Source organism: Gymnodraco acuticeps, unplaced genomic scaffold (assembly GCF_902827175.1).
Source record: "Gymnodraco acuticeps unplaced genomic scaffold, fGymAcu1.1, whole genome shotgun sequence".
NCBI lineage: Eukaryota > Metazoa > Chordata > Actinopteri > Perciformes > Bathydraconidae > Gymnodraco > Gymnodraco acuticeps.
Window position 1 is genome coordinate 2,826,227 of NW_022990023.1, and position 14,912 is coordinate 2,841,138.

General features: G+C 41.9%; 1 protein-coding gene across 1 annotated transcript; it reads right to left on the minus strand.

Moving 5' to 3' along the window:
• Positions 1 to 168: 168 nt before the first annotated feature.
• ca15b (carbonic anhydrase XVb) lies at positions 169 to 4,095 on the minus strand. Its single transcript, XM_034214511.1, has 9 exons — positions 4,030 to 4,095; positions 3,592 to 3,661; positions 3,457 to 3,483; positions 3,205 to 3,375; positions 2,520 to 2,668; positions 2,323 to 2,418; positions 1,963 to 2,041; positions 1,719 to 1,882; positions 169 to 1,199 (listed from the first exon to the last, which is right to left on the minus strand). Exons 1-9 carry the CDS (start codon positions 4,078 to 4,080, stop codon positions 1,020 to 1,022), a joined length of 987 nt encoding a protein of 328 aa, XP_034070402.1. The 5' UTR covers positions 4,081 to 4,095; the 3' UTR covers positions 169 to 1,019.
• Positions 4,096 to 14,912: the final 10,817 nt, after the last annotated feature.

Below are 14,912 nucleotides of genomic sequence, written 5' to 3' on the forward strand. Positions count from 1 at the left end.
AAGCATGCCGATCGCTGCCCAGTGACAGCCCCATGCATCAACTGATTGTTACTTTTATTGGAGACACCTATTGTTTTCCATCCTCTTTCAGATAGCTCGACAAGACAACGATCACCCGATGTTACAGTAGCACCACATCTAAGAGTAATGTGATAACCACACAAGAACTTTACTTAAAACCTTTATTTATTTTTAAATATGACAAATTCTTGCTTTAACAGGATACTCAAGCTCTTACTTCACAGACATTAAAAATGTGTACACTGCTTACTTCAAAGACCTTCATAATCTCCCTTAACAAGGAATGCAATACATTTACAACATGTCTTAATCTTTAGTTTGAGGCATATCAATGTGTATCAAGGAAGTTTGCAGAGGAGAATCAATATTGCCTTGTGATAAGAGTAGCTGTAAGTGGCTCAGGTCTTTTGATAATGTTACCCGTGAAGCAACGTGACGTTAGTGTGAGTTATGAAGTAACATAGTGTACTTTAACAATAGGGCTCTCAGGTTTGTTGAACTTTAAAAGGATAACACAAAAGACACCTTTGAAGTTTCTTGCTAAAGTTGAGTCTAAGTGCAACAACTGGGATGGTTTTCCCAACATTAATTTAAACCATTTTGATGTACATTTGTCCCACAACTATCAAAGCAATAACTAGGTTACAACAAAAATATCATTTTAATTTGGAAACAGCTCACAGTTTTGTCACATGTGCAAGTAGTGCAACACAGAGCTAAACAATGTAAGGTATACAATGGTGATAAATATTAATTATTTTAATTATGCCTAAATCCTCATCACACTCATTAAAAGGAAGCAGAACCAGTTTCATTTTTGAGTGTTCAGCTTTGCAACATCTCCTATGCTGACAGTATCTGGTCTGATACTGTCTCTATCAACCTGGATGAGGACAACATGAAAGCGAAACAGGTTACAAAATTAGCTATTACAACAATCTCAAGTAAGAAATCATGCAAACAGGTTTACCATCAAACCATTTAGTGCTGAGACAGCCTTAAATGTCTCTAACGCCTCCCAGAACAAGACTCAGGACCAATAGCCCCAGAGAGTATCCGGAGGTCGAGCAGGAGGACTGGGTTGTGACAGATTGCGTTGGCTGGACGCTTCTGAAGACATTGACCATAAGCTCTGATGAGTCGTCAGCGATGCGTACGGTTGTGCTGAACTTGTCAATCTGAAAACAAGACATTAACCCAGTTAGCTACAGGAAGCATTGTCGGAGTCTTAGTTTATCTTACAAGACAAACTGTAGAAAAGTCTTGATGGATCAAAAATAAATGGGGACTGAATTTAGCAGGATAACGTTATCAAAATAACCATTTGCCAACTCTCACAAAACTCATGCAGTGTAACCCAATTGTCATTCATCCAGTTGTATGCTCACAAATTCTTATACGTTTTGGCAAAATATTACTGGATCCACAGGAGAGTACCAAAAAGCATGTGTTGGGAATCAGCCAACATAGGACCTAATAAATTAGACTTATCACAATGCACGAGTTGTAAGAGATTGTGTAATATGATGTTTTGATTTACTTTATGTTATCCATGTTAAAAGAGCTGTGTTTAACCCAATTATTCAAGACTTTTCTCTGCCTTTTCAGGAATGCAAGATAACATTGAGTCCTTGATTTACAAATGATTGCTTTGTGGGCGAAGTATTTGTTTAATGACACAAGAAGAAATAACTTACCACATCTTTGCTGACTTTGATCGTGTCCTTAAACACAGTCCAAACCACGGCTTCATTGCAGGAGGGCGTGGTCAAGGAGCCGAGGTAGCGGTAGTATTTGGTGCGATCCACCCCTTCCAGGAGATCATCCAGTGAAATTCCAGATGCCACTGCGGTGCTGTTTCCTGAGAGGCAGAAATAAGACCATGAAGGGACTGTAGAAGAAGCATTTCATTCAAAAGTCAAATGTCAAACATTTCCTTACCACTGTTTACGATTTTTGACAGGTAGGAGCTCAACAAGTTCCATTTGGCAGGTTGCCCCGTGGCATCACCTGACATTTCCTGAGAAAAGATTTACACAATATTTAATTTCCAGCTTGGTTGAGGAACATCATGGGAGGGTAATGGCTGAATAGGTCAATAGTGATGTGACAAATTAAAAAGGTAAGGACATTACGTGATGCGGTCCAACAGTTGCATCGAACAGGATGCAAAGAGTTTGTTTTTTTAAACGCAACATTTGACTTTTTAAAAAACATACCAAGTTGGAGAAGTGGCTTAAACACATCGAGCACTGACTTTTCTGACTGGCATTACAAAAATGTGAATTAATCTTTCCTCACCTCAATGAAGAATCCAAGAGCAGCAAGTCCTGTTGAGTCTGTCACAGCTAGAGCTGTGTCACCATTATAGGTTGCTTTGCTGTTGACAATGTGTAACTGGGAGAGAGAGAGAGAGAGAGATAGATAGATAATTTAATGTGACTTTAGCGGAACATTTCTAGCTGATAGCTTATCACAAAACAAAGACTGTGCATTACCTCCATGGCATATCTTTTGCTGTTCACAGTGTGCTCAGAGCCGGGGACAGAGGAGCCATTTCCCCAGTGCAAGTGGAACTGCAGGCTGTCGTAGGGATCGGGCAGACCCCCTCCGGAAATCGTAATCCCGCTGGCAAGGGCGATTTTGACTGGTGGGGAGCGGGGGGAGGGGGGAGGGGGGGGGGGGGGGGGGGGAATGGACACAAAAAAAAAAACATCATAATGAATACAGATGAAAAATAGCCTCTGGCACATTCACAGAAATGTTGATTAATGTGCACTGTCCCTGTTAAATACATGAATAGAACATTCTAAAAAGCAATTATATACATATCTTCAGTAGAAAATACATTTATCACAAAGAATATACAGTACATGTTCTTGATTAGTTAGAATGTTCAATAAAAGACCAATATACTAGAGCAAAATAAGTAAATACATATGACAGTAGTTTATGTGTAGGATAGAAATAGGACATCATAGCCTACAATTAAAGCATGATAACTAGCGTTAAGAATCCTGGCTGCATCTCTTTCCGTCACATTTCCACAGAAGGAAGGCAGACTCTCTGTATGCTGAATTGTTGATTTTTCCATTACATTTGAACCAGCACGCCATCCCTTACTCTAGCAAATATAATTAATGCATCCACCCCACTTAAGTGTTTTACGCTCCCCCACTCCACCTGTCTTTCCAGTGTTTTCGATCTTCGTCAGGGCGGAGTCGCTGTTGTAGTTGGTGAAGGTGAATGCAGTCAGGTTGGAGTCAGCTGTGGCAGATGCTGAGACGATGTTAATGGGTGACTGTCGACTCCCAGCGCAATAAGAAGGAAAGAGGGTAGGCCACTTTGTGTCACCTATAACAGGAACGAGATGTTTAGTAGCTGAGGTGAATATGGTGTTGTGTTCAAGTGGGGATAAAAAGTGAGATTACTTACTGCAACTTGTATTATGGTAACACCAGCCTGTAGGGGGGAAAAACAAATCAAAATAATGTCAAGCAATCTAAACAAGGACTCAAGGTTTATCCAAAAAAGTCGATAAAGATTAAATAATAAAAAAAGTTTAAAAACCTGTCACTGAGGCACAGTGGACGCTGGGGACGAGGACGCATACAGCAGCGAGGGATAAAAGCCAGTTCATCTGGGGGGAAAACAACGTTAAATATCCGAGGATAAAACGCACATAAAGTCATGCAAAACCTCCAGACCAAGGTGCTGTACAGTGAAATAAAACAAAACAAAAATCACACAGCTCAGATCATTTTAGTTGGTTTTCAGCTAAATGCAATGTAATGTAATGTTCCAAATTGACACACCAAGTTTAAAGCTACACACTCCAATTCAACTTTTTAATTGTTTTAAATAAAAAAAATACTACAAATTTGCCAATTAAGTACACTTTTTTCAATATTATATATTTTTAAAATGACTTCTGATTCAGCATTCAAAATAAATACTACTAACACAACTTGAGACCCTGAATGTCGCAAGTTTTTGCACACGGGTTACCTTCACGCAGCTCCTCTTCTTCTCTGAGTGCAAACTGCGGACGGCTGTCATCGTCCAGCTTTTATTCGCTCAGCGGTCCAGGTGCCGCCCCTCTGTGACAGCTGAGAGGAGCAGGTGGAGGTAGTACCATTACCTTAGTGAAAGTATGACTACGGCCTTAAAACTCTCCACAACCAGTTAAAGATCTGAATTTATATCATAAATATTACTTCAGTAGAAATATGGAAGTTCTGCCACTAAAATGTGGGATATCAAGAAAGGCTTTCCCCCTAGAATTGTACAATATTATATTTTGTATTACCAACAACTTAATGTCATATTATAATGCTGCAGTTTGTCAAAGTTAACCAATTTCATTTAATATTGTGTAGATTAGTAGCAGAGTACTGTAACATAAATCACGTGTTTTTATATTTAGGGAGACCATGGGACAGTTGTAACGCCTTCAATATCTCCAATCACAAACAAGCTAGTATGGAGCGCCTTCACTCCTAAACGCTGATATTTCTTATCATACAACCTATAATCTTACATACATAATATAATAACTAGCATGACTATTTCTTTTTAAAAAATCACCAAAAAGAAACTATGAAACCAAAGGAAACTAAACCAGAAATCCATAGGCCATTTTATAGATTATTACATCAGGTGCAGTGTAGTTAGAGTTCAGCTCTTGTCGTTGTCTGACTCACCACTTTCCTGTTTTAGTTCACTCTCCCAGCTCTAATAGCGTTGTAGTTTTTGGAGGCCGGCAGCACTTTGCTTCAAAGAATCTCTTTGAACAACGTACAATAGCTGCTCAGCATGGCAGCCAGAGAAAAGTTAGCTGGAAATAGTGAAGCAATTATGAGCCAATGAGCCATATATTTATATTCTGCAGGAGTTAATGGAGACCAAAAACAGCAAAAATGTGAAAAGTGCAACCAACTGAGGATACATAACTCCACCACTTTAAGTAAGCCAAACCTTTCTAAATACATTTCTTTGGACAGATATAATTAATTTCTTCACCTGGGGCACAAAGCGACAATAGCTTATATATAAGAAAAATATTATATATAATGCTAACATTTATACTACTGAAAAAAGCTTGATATGTATACAACATCTACTATCTTTTAAATTGGCCACAATAGAGACAGAGCAGTGTTAAGAGTCATGCATCATGACTATGGTGTAACGGTTCACAGAAGTCACGGTTCGGTTCGTACCTCGGTTTGGGGGTCACGGTTCGGTACGGGTTCGGTACAACAAGAAAAAGCAAAAAAGTCCCAAATGCATAATTCCAGGTTTGTTATTTATTTTTGAACAGTAGTGCAAGTTTCAGTTTAAAAATAAGGAACTCTGACATTTTGAATAATTAACTGTATTAAACAGTTAAAAACAAACCACAAACAGTACCACACACACTCAGATGGCCATATTATCTATAATGGCCAGTGGCGGCTGGTGGAAAATATTTTTGGTGGGACTATGGAAATAGGGACCAAACCATACTAGGGCGGTCCGGGGGGATCCTCCCCCGGAAGACATTTTTGAGAAATGACCCTTTAAATGATGACTTCTGGTGATGTTAGAGGGGGGGGGGGGGGGGAGGACAAATTGAGGCTTAAAAATATGAGATAATCCATAATCTTCAGTGTGGTTAGCTATGAATCTTCCAAAACTGTGCAACAGTACAGTAGGCCCACACAAACTGCAGAACACTGGTGCTTTGAGAACACTCAAATGATTTATCCAACCTCCTCATTTTGAACCTTTTCTTTTCCCCTTAAACAAACAATTCCCTCTGCCTTTCTTCCCTTTGGGCCCCACCCCATTTTCCTCACCTGTATCCAATACACCCCTGATTAGCACACCTGATTCCCCTGTTGCTGCCCGGAATATACAAGGCAAAGACTCATTCTGAAAACTGCACTGGAACAACTCAATGTCAAGGACATGGATTTCAAGTCAATATATGAAAGTAAATCAAGAAATGAAGCAAACAAGCTGATCTTCAAATTCCTCAAAAGCACTGGTTTGAGGACAAGGATTTAATATGAACATTTAATTGATTGATTGATTGATTGAAAAGTTTATTAACAGCTTGTATATTGGGTACAGTACAGTACAGCTCAAAACATACAATTGTTAAGGGGATGCAGACCAGAGAAAGACTTTCGTCTTGTTTACATCAGGGTCCCCCATTTCCAATTCATCATGTCATTTAAGACATATAAGACATATTTGACATACAGATGGCTTATTTACAATTTACATACAGGTGGTTTTTTACATACAGATTGCTTATTTACAATTTTCATTTTAGATTTCGTTCTAATACATCCTAACCGGACATTTAAGACATACCAAGTCTACAGATATACAGTTAGTAACAGAGTCTAAAATGCGAGTATATACATAGATGGGGGGGGGGGGGAAGCTGTCCATTGAACGACAGGTTGAGATTTGTACCATTACCGGGGCCAGTTTTGCAATGCTCTCCCCCGAAGGTGCTCTTTAAGAGAGGTTTTGAAGGTAAGTATAGTTTTACTTTCCTTTACAGTTGTGGGAAGAGCGTTCCACCTTGATGTGGCATAATTGCGAAACGTGTATTCCCCCTTTTTTGTGCCAAATCTGGGTTTCACATGATTTGTGGAGCTCCCTCTGGTGTTATGATCATGGTATTCCTTGACCTTTGGGAAGAATTTTGACATGTACATGGGTACCATAGAGGTGTAGTGGATCTTGTAGACCAGGCCCATTGCAAGTAGCTGTACTCTGTCGTCTACTCTAAGCCATCCTAGGTTGTCAAAGTGGGCAGAGGTGAGGTGGGTTCTAGATGAAAGGTCAAGCAGTAGTCTGACCAGTTTATTTTGCGATGTTTGAAGTTTTATTTTTAGCGCCTTGGAGGTGCTATGGTACCATGACGTGCAAGCATAGTCATAGTACCCTTGAATGAGTGCTCCTGCCAGAGTTTTCAGGGTGTTTTTGTTTACCAGAGAGGAGATCCGGTATAGGAATCTAGTTCTTTGATTGACTTTTTTTATTACATTGGATGCCATTTTGTCACAGGAGAGGTTTGCCTCAAGAATAGATCCTAGGTATGTAATTTCCTTCTTACTTGTGACAATAATGTCGCCCACTGCAACTGAGAAGTCGTCGGATTTATGAGATTATGTTTCGAACCGAAGAGAATGGACTCTGTTTTACCCAGGTGTAATGATAATTTATTATCGGCGAGCCAGGTGCAGATTCTGCCGAGCTCGGAGCTGAGGGTTTTTTCAACCTGCAACCCGTTCCTGTCAGAGACCAGCAGGGCTGAGTCGTCCGCGAACAGGAACAAGTTGCAGTCACATGCTGATGACATGTCATTTACATAAATTAGGAACAGTAACGGACCTAATATGCTTCCTTGTGGAACACCACAGTTCACTGGGAGGGGGGGGGACAGAGTACCGTTTACCTCCACCATCTGTTCTCTCCCCTCCAGGTAGGATTGCATCCAGCTCACCGATAGTTTATCAAAACCAATTGCTTTTAGTTTGTCAATCAGAATGGGGTGATTGACAGTGTCGAAAGCCTTTTGTAGGTCCAGCATCACCATGACGTCTCTTACGTCGAGGCGTGCAGGAAACTAAACCCACCTCCCCTGAACATGGGTCGACTGTCATGCCTGCCTACAAGCAGTAGTGCTTATAAACACACTTTATAAAGTCAGGCAACACTAACCAGGCTTCGTGTGATTCTGTTTATTTGTACCTTACTTTGACCATCCGTTCACTGTTATTGATCATTGTGGAGAGAGGCAGACGTTTTGTTTTGTATTATAGCAGCTATTCTTTCACACACAGTGACGTCACGAGCTACCCACAATGCAAGGCGCGCCATATATATATATATAAATACGCCATTTTCCTGGAGGTGCTAATATCCTGGAGGTGCTAATATCCTGGAGGTGCTAATATAAACAGCTAGCTAACGTAGCCAGGCAGAGCGCACTAGGTTTTCATTAGAAATCGCTGCATGTCTTCGGATTACATCTCTGGACTTGAGGGGTGTGCTTTAGGCAGTGCTGGAATTGGGCCGGTACTCACCGGTACGCAGTACCGGCACTTCTGGTTCTGACCCATGGAGTACCGGCACTTCTTGCTCAGTACCGGCATGCTGGCGGTACTCCGGTACTCATGCACCGTGCCAGTACTCAACACTCTTATAGTATAGTATAGTATTATACATCCATATATATATATACAGCCGCCCGGTACTCAGTAGATGCGTCATGAGGTGCCGAACGGACATTCTCATCGCTCTAACGGCTGGAGTTTCACAGCGGCTGTCAGCTGTTTACTCCTGTCATTCAAACAGAACGTGCTGGAGAGGGGGCGGGGCTTATCTTCTCCATGTAAATACTGTGGTGGAAACGACTATGTCAAAATTAACCTATTTGACCGTGATTTAATAGTAATACACGTTTCAAAATAATAATAATAATAATAATAATGCCGAAGTAACAACATACTGAAAACTGTTAGTAAAACCATGTTTTAATGCTTTACAATTTACATACCTAGATGCACGTGTGTTGTGTTTATGCAGTGCAACTCCCACCCAGTGGGTGGCTATGTAGAGTGATAGAACAGAGCAGGCACGCCCCCGAGAGAAGGAAAGCAAGTCACGTCACAAATTAGCATTTCTAAAATGTTAGCTTGGATTAATAAAAGTGCAAAAAGACAGCGGTTGTCGCCGGAAGAAACTTCAAATACAGAGAATGCTGTGCCTGTGTTGGAAATTGTGTCTGATGGGGAGCTTTCTTTGGTTGATCCTCCTGCTCCAAGTTCTAGTGCATTAGCATTAGCACTAGCTCCGCCGCCTCCTCCAGAGCCTCTAAAGTTAGCTGCTGCTGGCGCAACTGCCACCACCAACACCGGGCAAAGCGATGCACCTGACTGCTGGACAACGGACCAGGTGCAATATTTTTGCACAGCCTGCCTGGCACGTAACAAAGACCAATGCATGGCTCCTTCTTAAAGATAAGAAGCTAGGATGTCGGATATGCAGAGATGTCAAATCTTTGGGAATACACACTGGACAAGGACTGAAACTGTCAACTGAATGGGGTGAGTGTGCAGTGTCTCATTTCGGTGTTGACAAGGGCAAACAACAAGCTAGCCTGAGAAAAAAAAATCAAAGAACATAAAGAATCACAAGCCCATGTAAAAGCTGCTGACATCCTTACATCTGCTTCACGTGAAACTATTCAACATCAAGTGCAGTCTATGCATAAATCTGAATTAGACACCACTATCAGAGTTTTTCGAACGGCATATAAAATTGGCAAACATAGCCGGCCATTCACAGACATGCCAATTGATTTGAATGTACAGAAACTGAATGGGCTGAACGTGGGCAGGGTTTTGCACTCCAATAAAACCTGTGGCGAAATCATCGACCACATAGCTCATGAGCTGAAGAAAAAAATGGCAAAAGACATTACAGAAAACCAAAGAAAACTCTGTGTTTTGGTCGATGAATCTACCACTATTAGTGGTAAAACGGTGCTTGTTGTGTGTCTACGCTCAGCATTAGCTGATGCTGAGCCCGAAACGTTTTTTTGGGAGCTGATCGAGTTGGATGGAACAACGGCTGATGACATCACAAAGGCGTTAATGGAGTGTCTTGGAAGAGATTTTAACGAGGACTTTTTAGGTCAGTGTTTCGTTTCTTTTGCATGTGATGGGGCTTCAGTCATGCTAGGGAAGAGAACAGGCGTTGCTACCCAGTTGTGTAGTAAATTCCCAAGCCTGTTTGTGTGGCACTGCTCCAATCATCGTCTAGAGCTGGCAGTTGGGGATGTGGTCAAGGAGGTCTCAGGGCTCAATCATTTCCAGATCTTTTTTGACAAACTCTATTCCTTGTTCCATGCCTCCCCCAAAAATCAGAGGCAGTTAGCGCAGTGTGCGCAAGCAGTCGGACAGCGTCTCCTGGTGATAGGGCGTGTTTTGTCCATCCGCTGGGTGGCTTCAAGTGAAAGGAGCGTCAGAGCAGTCTGGGAAAACTACCGAGTGCTTCATGATCACTTCACAAATGCTGCAAACGACACGAGCAGGGATTCCAGAGACAGAGCAAAGTACAAGGGCCTGGATGATGTGCTCACATCTGCAACGTTTGTCAGCAATCTGGGACTGATGTACGATGCGCTCACAGAGCTCAGCGACCTCTCTCGGCAACTCCAAAAAAGAGAGATGACACTGCCTACAGCAGATAGGCTCTTAACTCGAGAAATACGAGTTTTTGAATCCATGGTCACCATGCCTGGCCCACACATGACTACAGTTCATACAGCTCTAGCTGAGAAGTCCTTCAAGGGTGTTGCCCTGCGTGAGAATGGCAGGCTTGTACAGATTCATGCAGGTCAGTTTTTCCGCAGTATGGTAGAGAATCTGAGACACAGAATGACTTCCACAACCTCCTCTCATGTCAGCACAAGAGAAATCCCATTACATGGCCGGGAGGCCCGGGACAATCAGCTAATCCAGGACATGAAAGTTATCCATCCTGGAAGTTGGCCTGAAGAGGAGTTAGACGTACAGTATGGGGACGTAGAGGTGCTACGTTTGTGCGAAGTGCTGAAAGTGGACAGAAGAGAGACTGTTCAGGGCTTTCGCGAATACAAGGAAACCAGGGCATCCCGTACACCTGCTGCCATGGAGCCTCTACTGAAAGCAGTCCGAACCATCGCTGTCTCCACTAGTGAGTGTGAGCGGGCATTCAGCTGCATGAACGATATCCTTACTGCAAAAAGGAATGCTCTCTCTGTCAGCCGACTGTCCAGCCTGGTTTTCATTAAATGTAATGGACCATCACTAGGACAGTTCAATCCGGAACAGTATGTGAGGTCCTGGCTGGCAAAGGGAAGGAGAAGTGCTGATGAAAGAGCCTGTCCAGCTCCAGCCCCTGATACTGATGTCCCCATGGCCTTCTGGAGCCTTTTCTAACAATGTGAAGTATATTGCAAAGCAGCTTACCCAGTGAGAAGACTTTTGGCATAATGTGCCGATTTGTACAGATCCTGGAGATAGAAGGACTTCAGACCAACCAGGGAGTTATCTGATCAGCTTGGTGTTCAATGTAACTCTTTACCATGGCTCAGACTTTGTTACTTGCAGTTACAGTTTCTCATTTTAGATTGTGCAAATTTTGCATTTGTTTTTACATGTTCTTTGTTCATGCTCTTTATCATTTTTCTGAGTTGGAAAGTTAGATTGCATCATAGTTTACTTTATACATATTTGTATTCTTCAGTGGTGAAGTATATTGCAAAGCAGCTCAACCATGTGAGAAGACTTTTGGCACTTTTTCGTTTTTCGTTTTCTGAGTTGGAAAGTTAGATTGCATTCAAAATGTACAGAAATACTTAATTTTGTTAAAGCTTTTTATAAAAAATGCTTCTGACCAGAGCTTTGTTTCCTTGTCATTAATGTTGAACACCACCAGAGGGGCTCTCACCTGAAAGGTCTCTGCTTCATGTGTCTTCAGCAGAAGATCTAGACTTTGATTGCTATATTTTCAGTTAATATTGACCTTACTGAGCTTTAGCCATATCCGCTGCCTATCATAAAAAATGTTAAGAACAGTGAACCTTTCTAAAATATACAGTAGTAAAGAGACAAACCCACCAGCATTATAGTAGCCAAATTCTTGTTTGTGGGCTGTATATATAAAATTGACTTGAAAAAGTTGCTGATTTTAGAGTACTGGCACCTTTTTCATTCCAATTCAAGCACTGGCTTTAGGTCGTTACCAGCGTAAACTAGAGCTGTGTGGGTTGTCCGATTGCCCTGACTGCCTGCAGATGTATGGAAAAACGACTCTCGAAAGTGGCCTTGGGTCGATTTTGGCAGCATCTACGTCTATCTTCTGGAAACACCAGGTGAATACCCCACTTGTCACAATAATATTATCATGCCAATGCATATATGTGGTAATTTAGAGTTGACTATATTGATTAAGGCAATAGACTATGATATTCTGCTTGCACCTCGTGTGAAATGGCGGATACCGGCAGTACGGTGTCGCCCTCGGCCCAAAACCCGTATGTGTGTGTGAAAGAATAGGATGGAATGGGCTGCACAGGTTGTCGTGTCCGACTATCACAAGTAGAATCATAATAAAAATACGCCGGTAAAATGTGCCTGTAGAAAACGGTTTATGCCACAATAGGATAGCAATAGCAGTCAGTTGAGCTTCGGTTGCTATGCTAACATCACCCATTTTATACCAGAGAAACTTTCATAACAGCGTTGTGATGCCAAACAGCGTCAATTCAGACTGACACACATTCACTTAGGCTAAGGGGAACTGGGGATATGTATCAGCTGCTTGTGTGAGTCGGACAGTGAATACTTTAGAGCGGCCGCTGCAGTGTGAGCTAACCGGGAACTAACGGAGGAGAATAAACTCCCGTGGAAGAGCAGCCAACACTGCAGCGGTCGGTAAATGCCGCAGAAACACATTAATAAACAATTAAACACGGCACTCTGGAGAAAAGTATAAGGTTGGAGAAGTCGTTATTTAATTTAATCTGGCTTCGTGTGATTAAAAGCAACACGATCATCGACCCGACGCAGTTGTTGTTGTGAGCGCCGTAACGCCGTTGACGGTGACGTCATGACGCAGCAGCGGCAGCACCAGTCGGGCTCTGGGCGATGTGAACAGAGCGGGAGCAAAAAGGGAAACCGGAGCTGAACCAGAAAAGCTCCCGCTCGGAGCTAGAAAGGGAAAAGCGCTGGTGTGAAAGCCAAATTATGCGGCTGAGTGAAACTGAGTGAAAGCAGGAGGGGAGAGAGGGACAGCAGAAAATGTCTACAGTGATGGCTGTGTCACATTTTGACGTTTTTATCTTTAAAAAATAACTCAATCAATTAATTAAAAAAGGATTTAAGCTAAATAATCCAAATGAAAAAAAAGAAATAGTTTAGATAGAATATTGTTAAAATCTATGTAAAAAAATAAAGAATCTGAAAATGTCCTCCATCATGTGATGCTGTAAACTTGTGATCATTTGAATTGCTGAATAAGAAAGGTGCTCTTCCAGGCCGTTTCTCAATGTCGAGTATACCTGCTGAAGAGCCACTATTTCAAGTATACTACGTCGTCGAGTGGCGCCGAAGGACTGTTTAAGGCCCAATCCCAAACCACTCCCTCGACCCTACCCCTCCGTGATGGAGTGAACTCCGTCTGTAGCCACACTCGCAGCTCAACGAGGCTCCCTCCTGTCAGATGGAGGGAGTAAATACAGCAGCAAGCTTTGGGACGGCCTCCCCTCTCTCCGGCAGAAACAGGAAATGCCGTAACTGTATGTAACAACGGTTTCAAATCAGCATCTCTTAGACAAAAAGTTTAAATGAATAACTCAAATAAAACTCCAAACATCTATCATTGTGTTTCAAAGCTCTTTTAGTTTTAAACCTGATGTTTATAAGCTTCTTAGTTTTTGCAACGGTCTGTAAATATACACAACTTTATAATAAAATGCACACATTTACCTTTTTCTAGACTAAACACAGGTATGATCCTAAGTTAAAAACATATGAGGTTATCATGAGGTTGTTAACATCGCAATTTATCAGTGGATGTTTGCTGGAACTACTTGTAAACAGCGTGTTTCCTGACGGACACACACAGCGTGACTTCGGTCAGGTAGAGACCAAAGAGGCTTCTCAATACTCAAATTTCCCCTCCTCGACTCCTCGGTCCTCCGGTAGTGACCCGGAAATGAATTTCAGCGCGCCATTTTGAAGGACATCTCATTTCTCTAAATGCACACCGAGGATCGAGCGTCGAGGAGGCTCTCTGGAGGAGCTATAACCGAGGATACACTGATGGTTCCTCCACGGCTCCTCCACGGATGCATTTCCGGGAACGGTGGAGGCGTGACGCACGGCCGGACTTATCTCAGCCAATGACAGCTATGCATGCATCCCCTGGATATTATTTTAGAAACTGCTTTCATCGCGTCGCGATGTTTCCAGAGAGAACAGCTGTAAGGTCCATGTAGAAAGCAGAGCAGTGTGTATAATAGATATCACTCAGTATAACAGGCCTACTCTCTTTATTTGCTTTAGTTTAGCAGATATCTACAAACCATTGCTTCACATAATAAAATACACAACGGCTTATGCTTTAGGAGCTGTAGGTGTGTGTGGTACAGTGTGTAGGTATGTGTGTGGTACAGTGCGTAAGTGTGTGTTGTACAGTGCGTAAATGCGGCGGACAGACGGGTCTCAGTTGGTTTGGTGTCCTCTGCTTACTTTTAATAGGCCTACTTGTAAATACAACTTTTGGCCCGTAATTTCAATTCCCCATTTCAGCGACCAGAGAGAGGGGGGGATATATCCAGTCTCTGATTGTGTTACGTTATTATGTGAGTGCTCTCATACTTTAAATTGTAGCCTAGGCTATATATTTATATAAATATATTTGTGTAATATAATAAAATACCCAATATTACCCAATAAATACCCAATAAAATACCCAATATTAGCGGTGTGTGTGTCTGCCCAAGGACAAGTTAAGGTAAAACCTAATAGAGGTGTCATACATAATAACCTAATAAAAGTAAATGTAACAACTACTACAGTGCAACAAAACAGGAATATTAAATGTGGTCTCTTAAACATAAGATCTCTAGCATCTAAAGCAATATTGGTAAATGATTTAATATCAGATTATAATATTGATATATGCTGTCTCACTGAAACTTGGTTGAGACATGAAGAATATGTCAGCATAAATGAGGCCACTCCACCCAGCCATATCAATACTCATATTGCCCGAGGCACGGGCCGAGGAGGTGGAGTTGCAGCAATCTTTGACTCAAGTTTACTTATCAATAC

What these genes read in the sequence shown, in the direction of transcription:
- ca15b (XM_034214511.1), bottom strand. Translation starts at nt 4,080, where the DNA reads ATGACAGCCGTCCGCAGTTTGCACTCAGAGAAGAAGAGGAGCTGCGTG. An exon ending in TTACCATAATACAAGTTGCA is followed by an intron (nt 3,376 to 3,456) that starts GTAAGTAATCTC and finishes TTCCTGTTATAG; the next exon opens with GTGACACAAAGTGGCCTACC. An exon ending in CGAAAACACTGGAAAGACAG is followed by an intron (nt 2,669 to 3,204) that starts GTGGAGTGGGGG and finishes GCTCCCCACCAG; the next exon opens with TCAAAATCGCCCTTGCCAGC.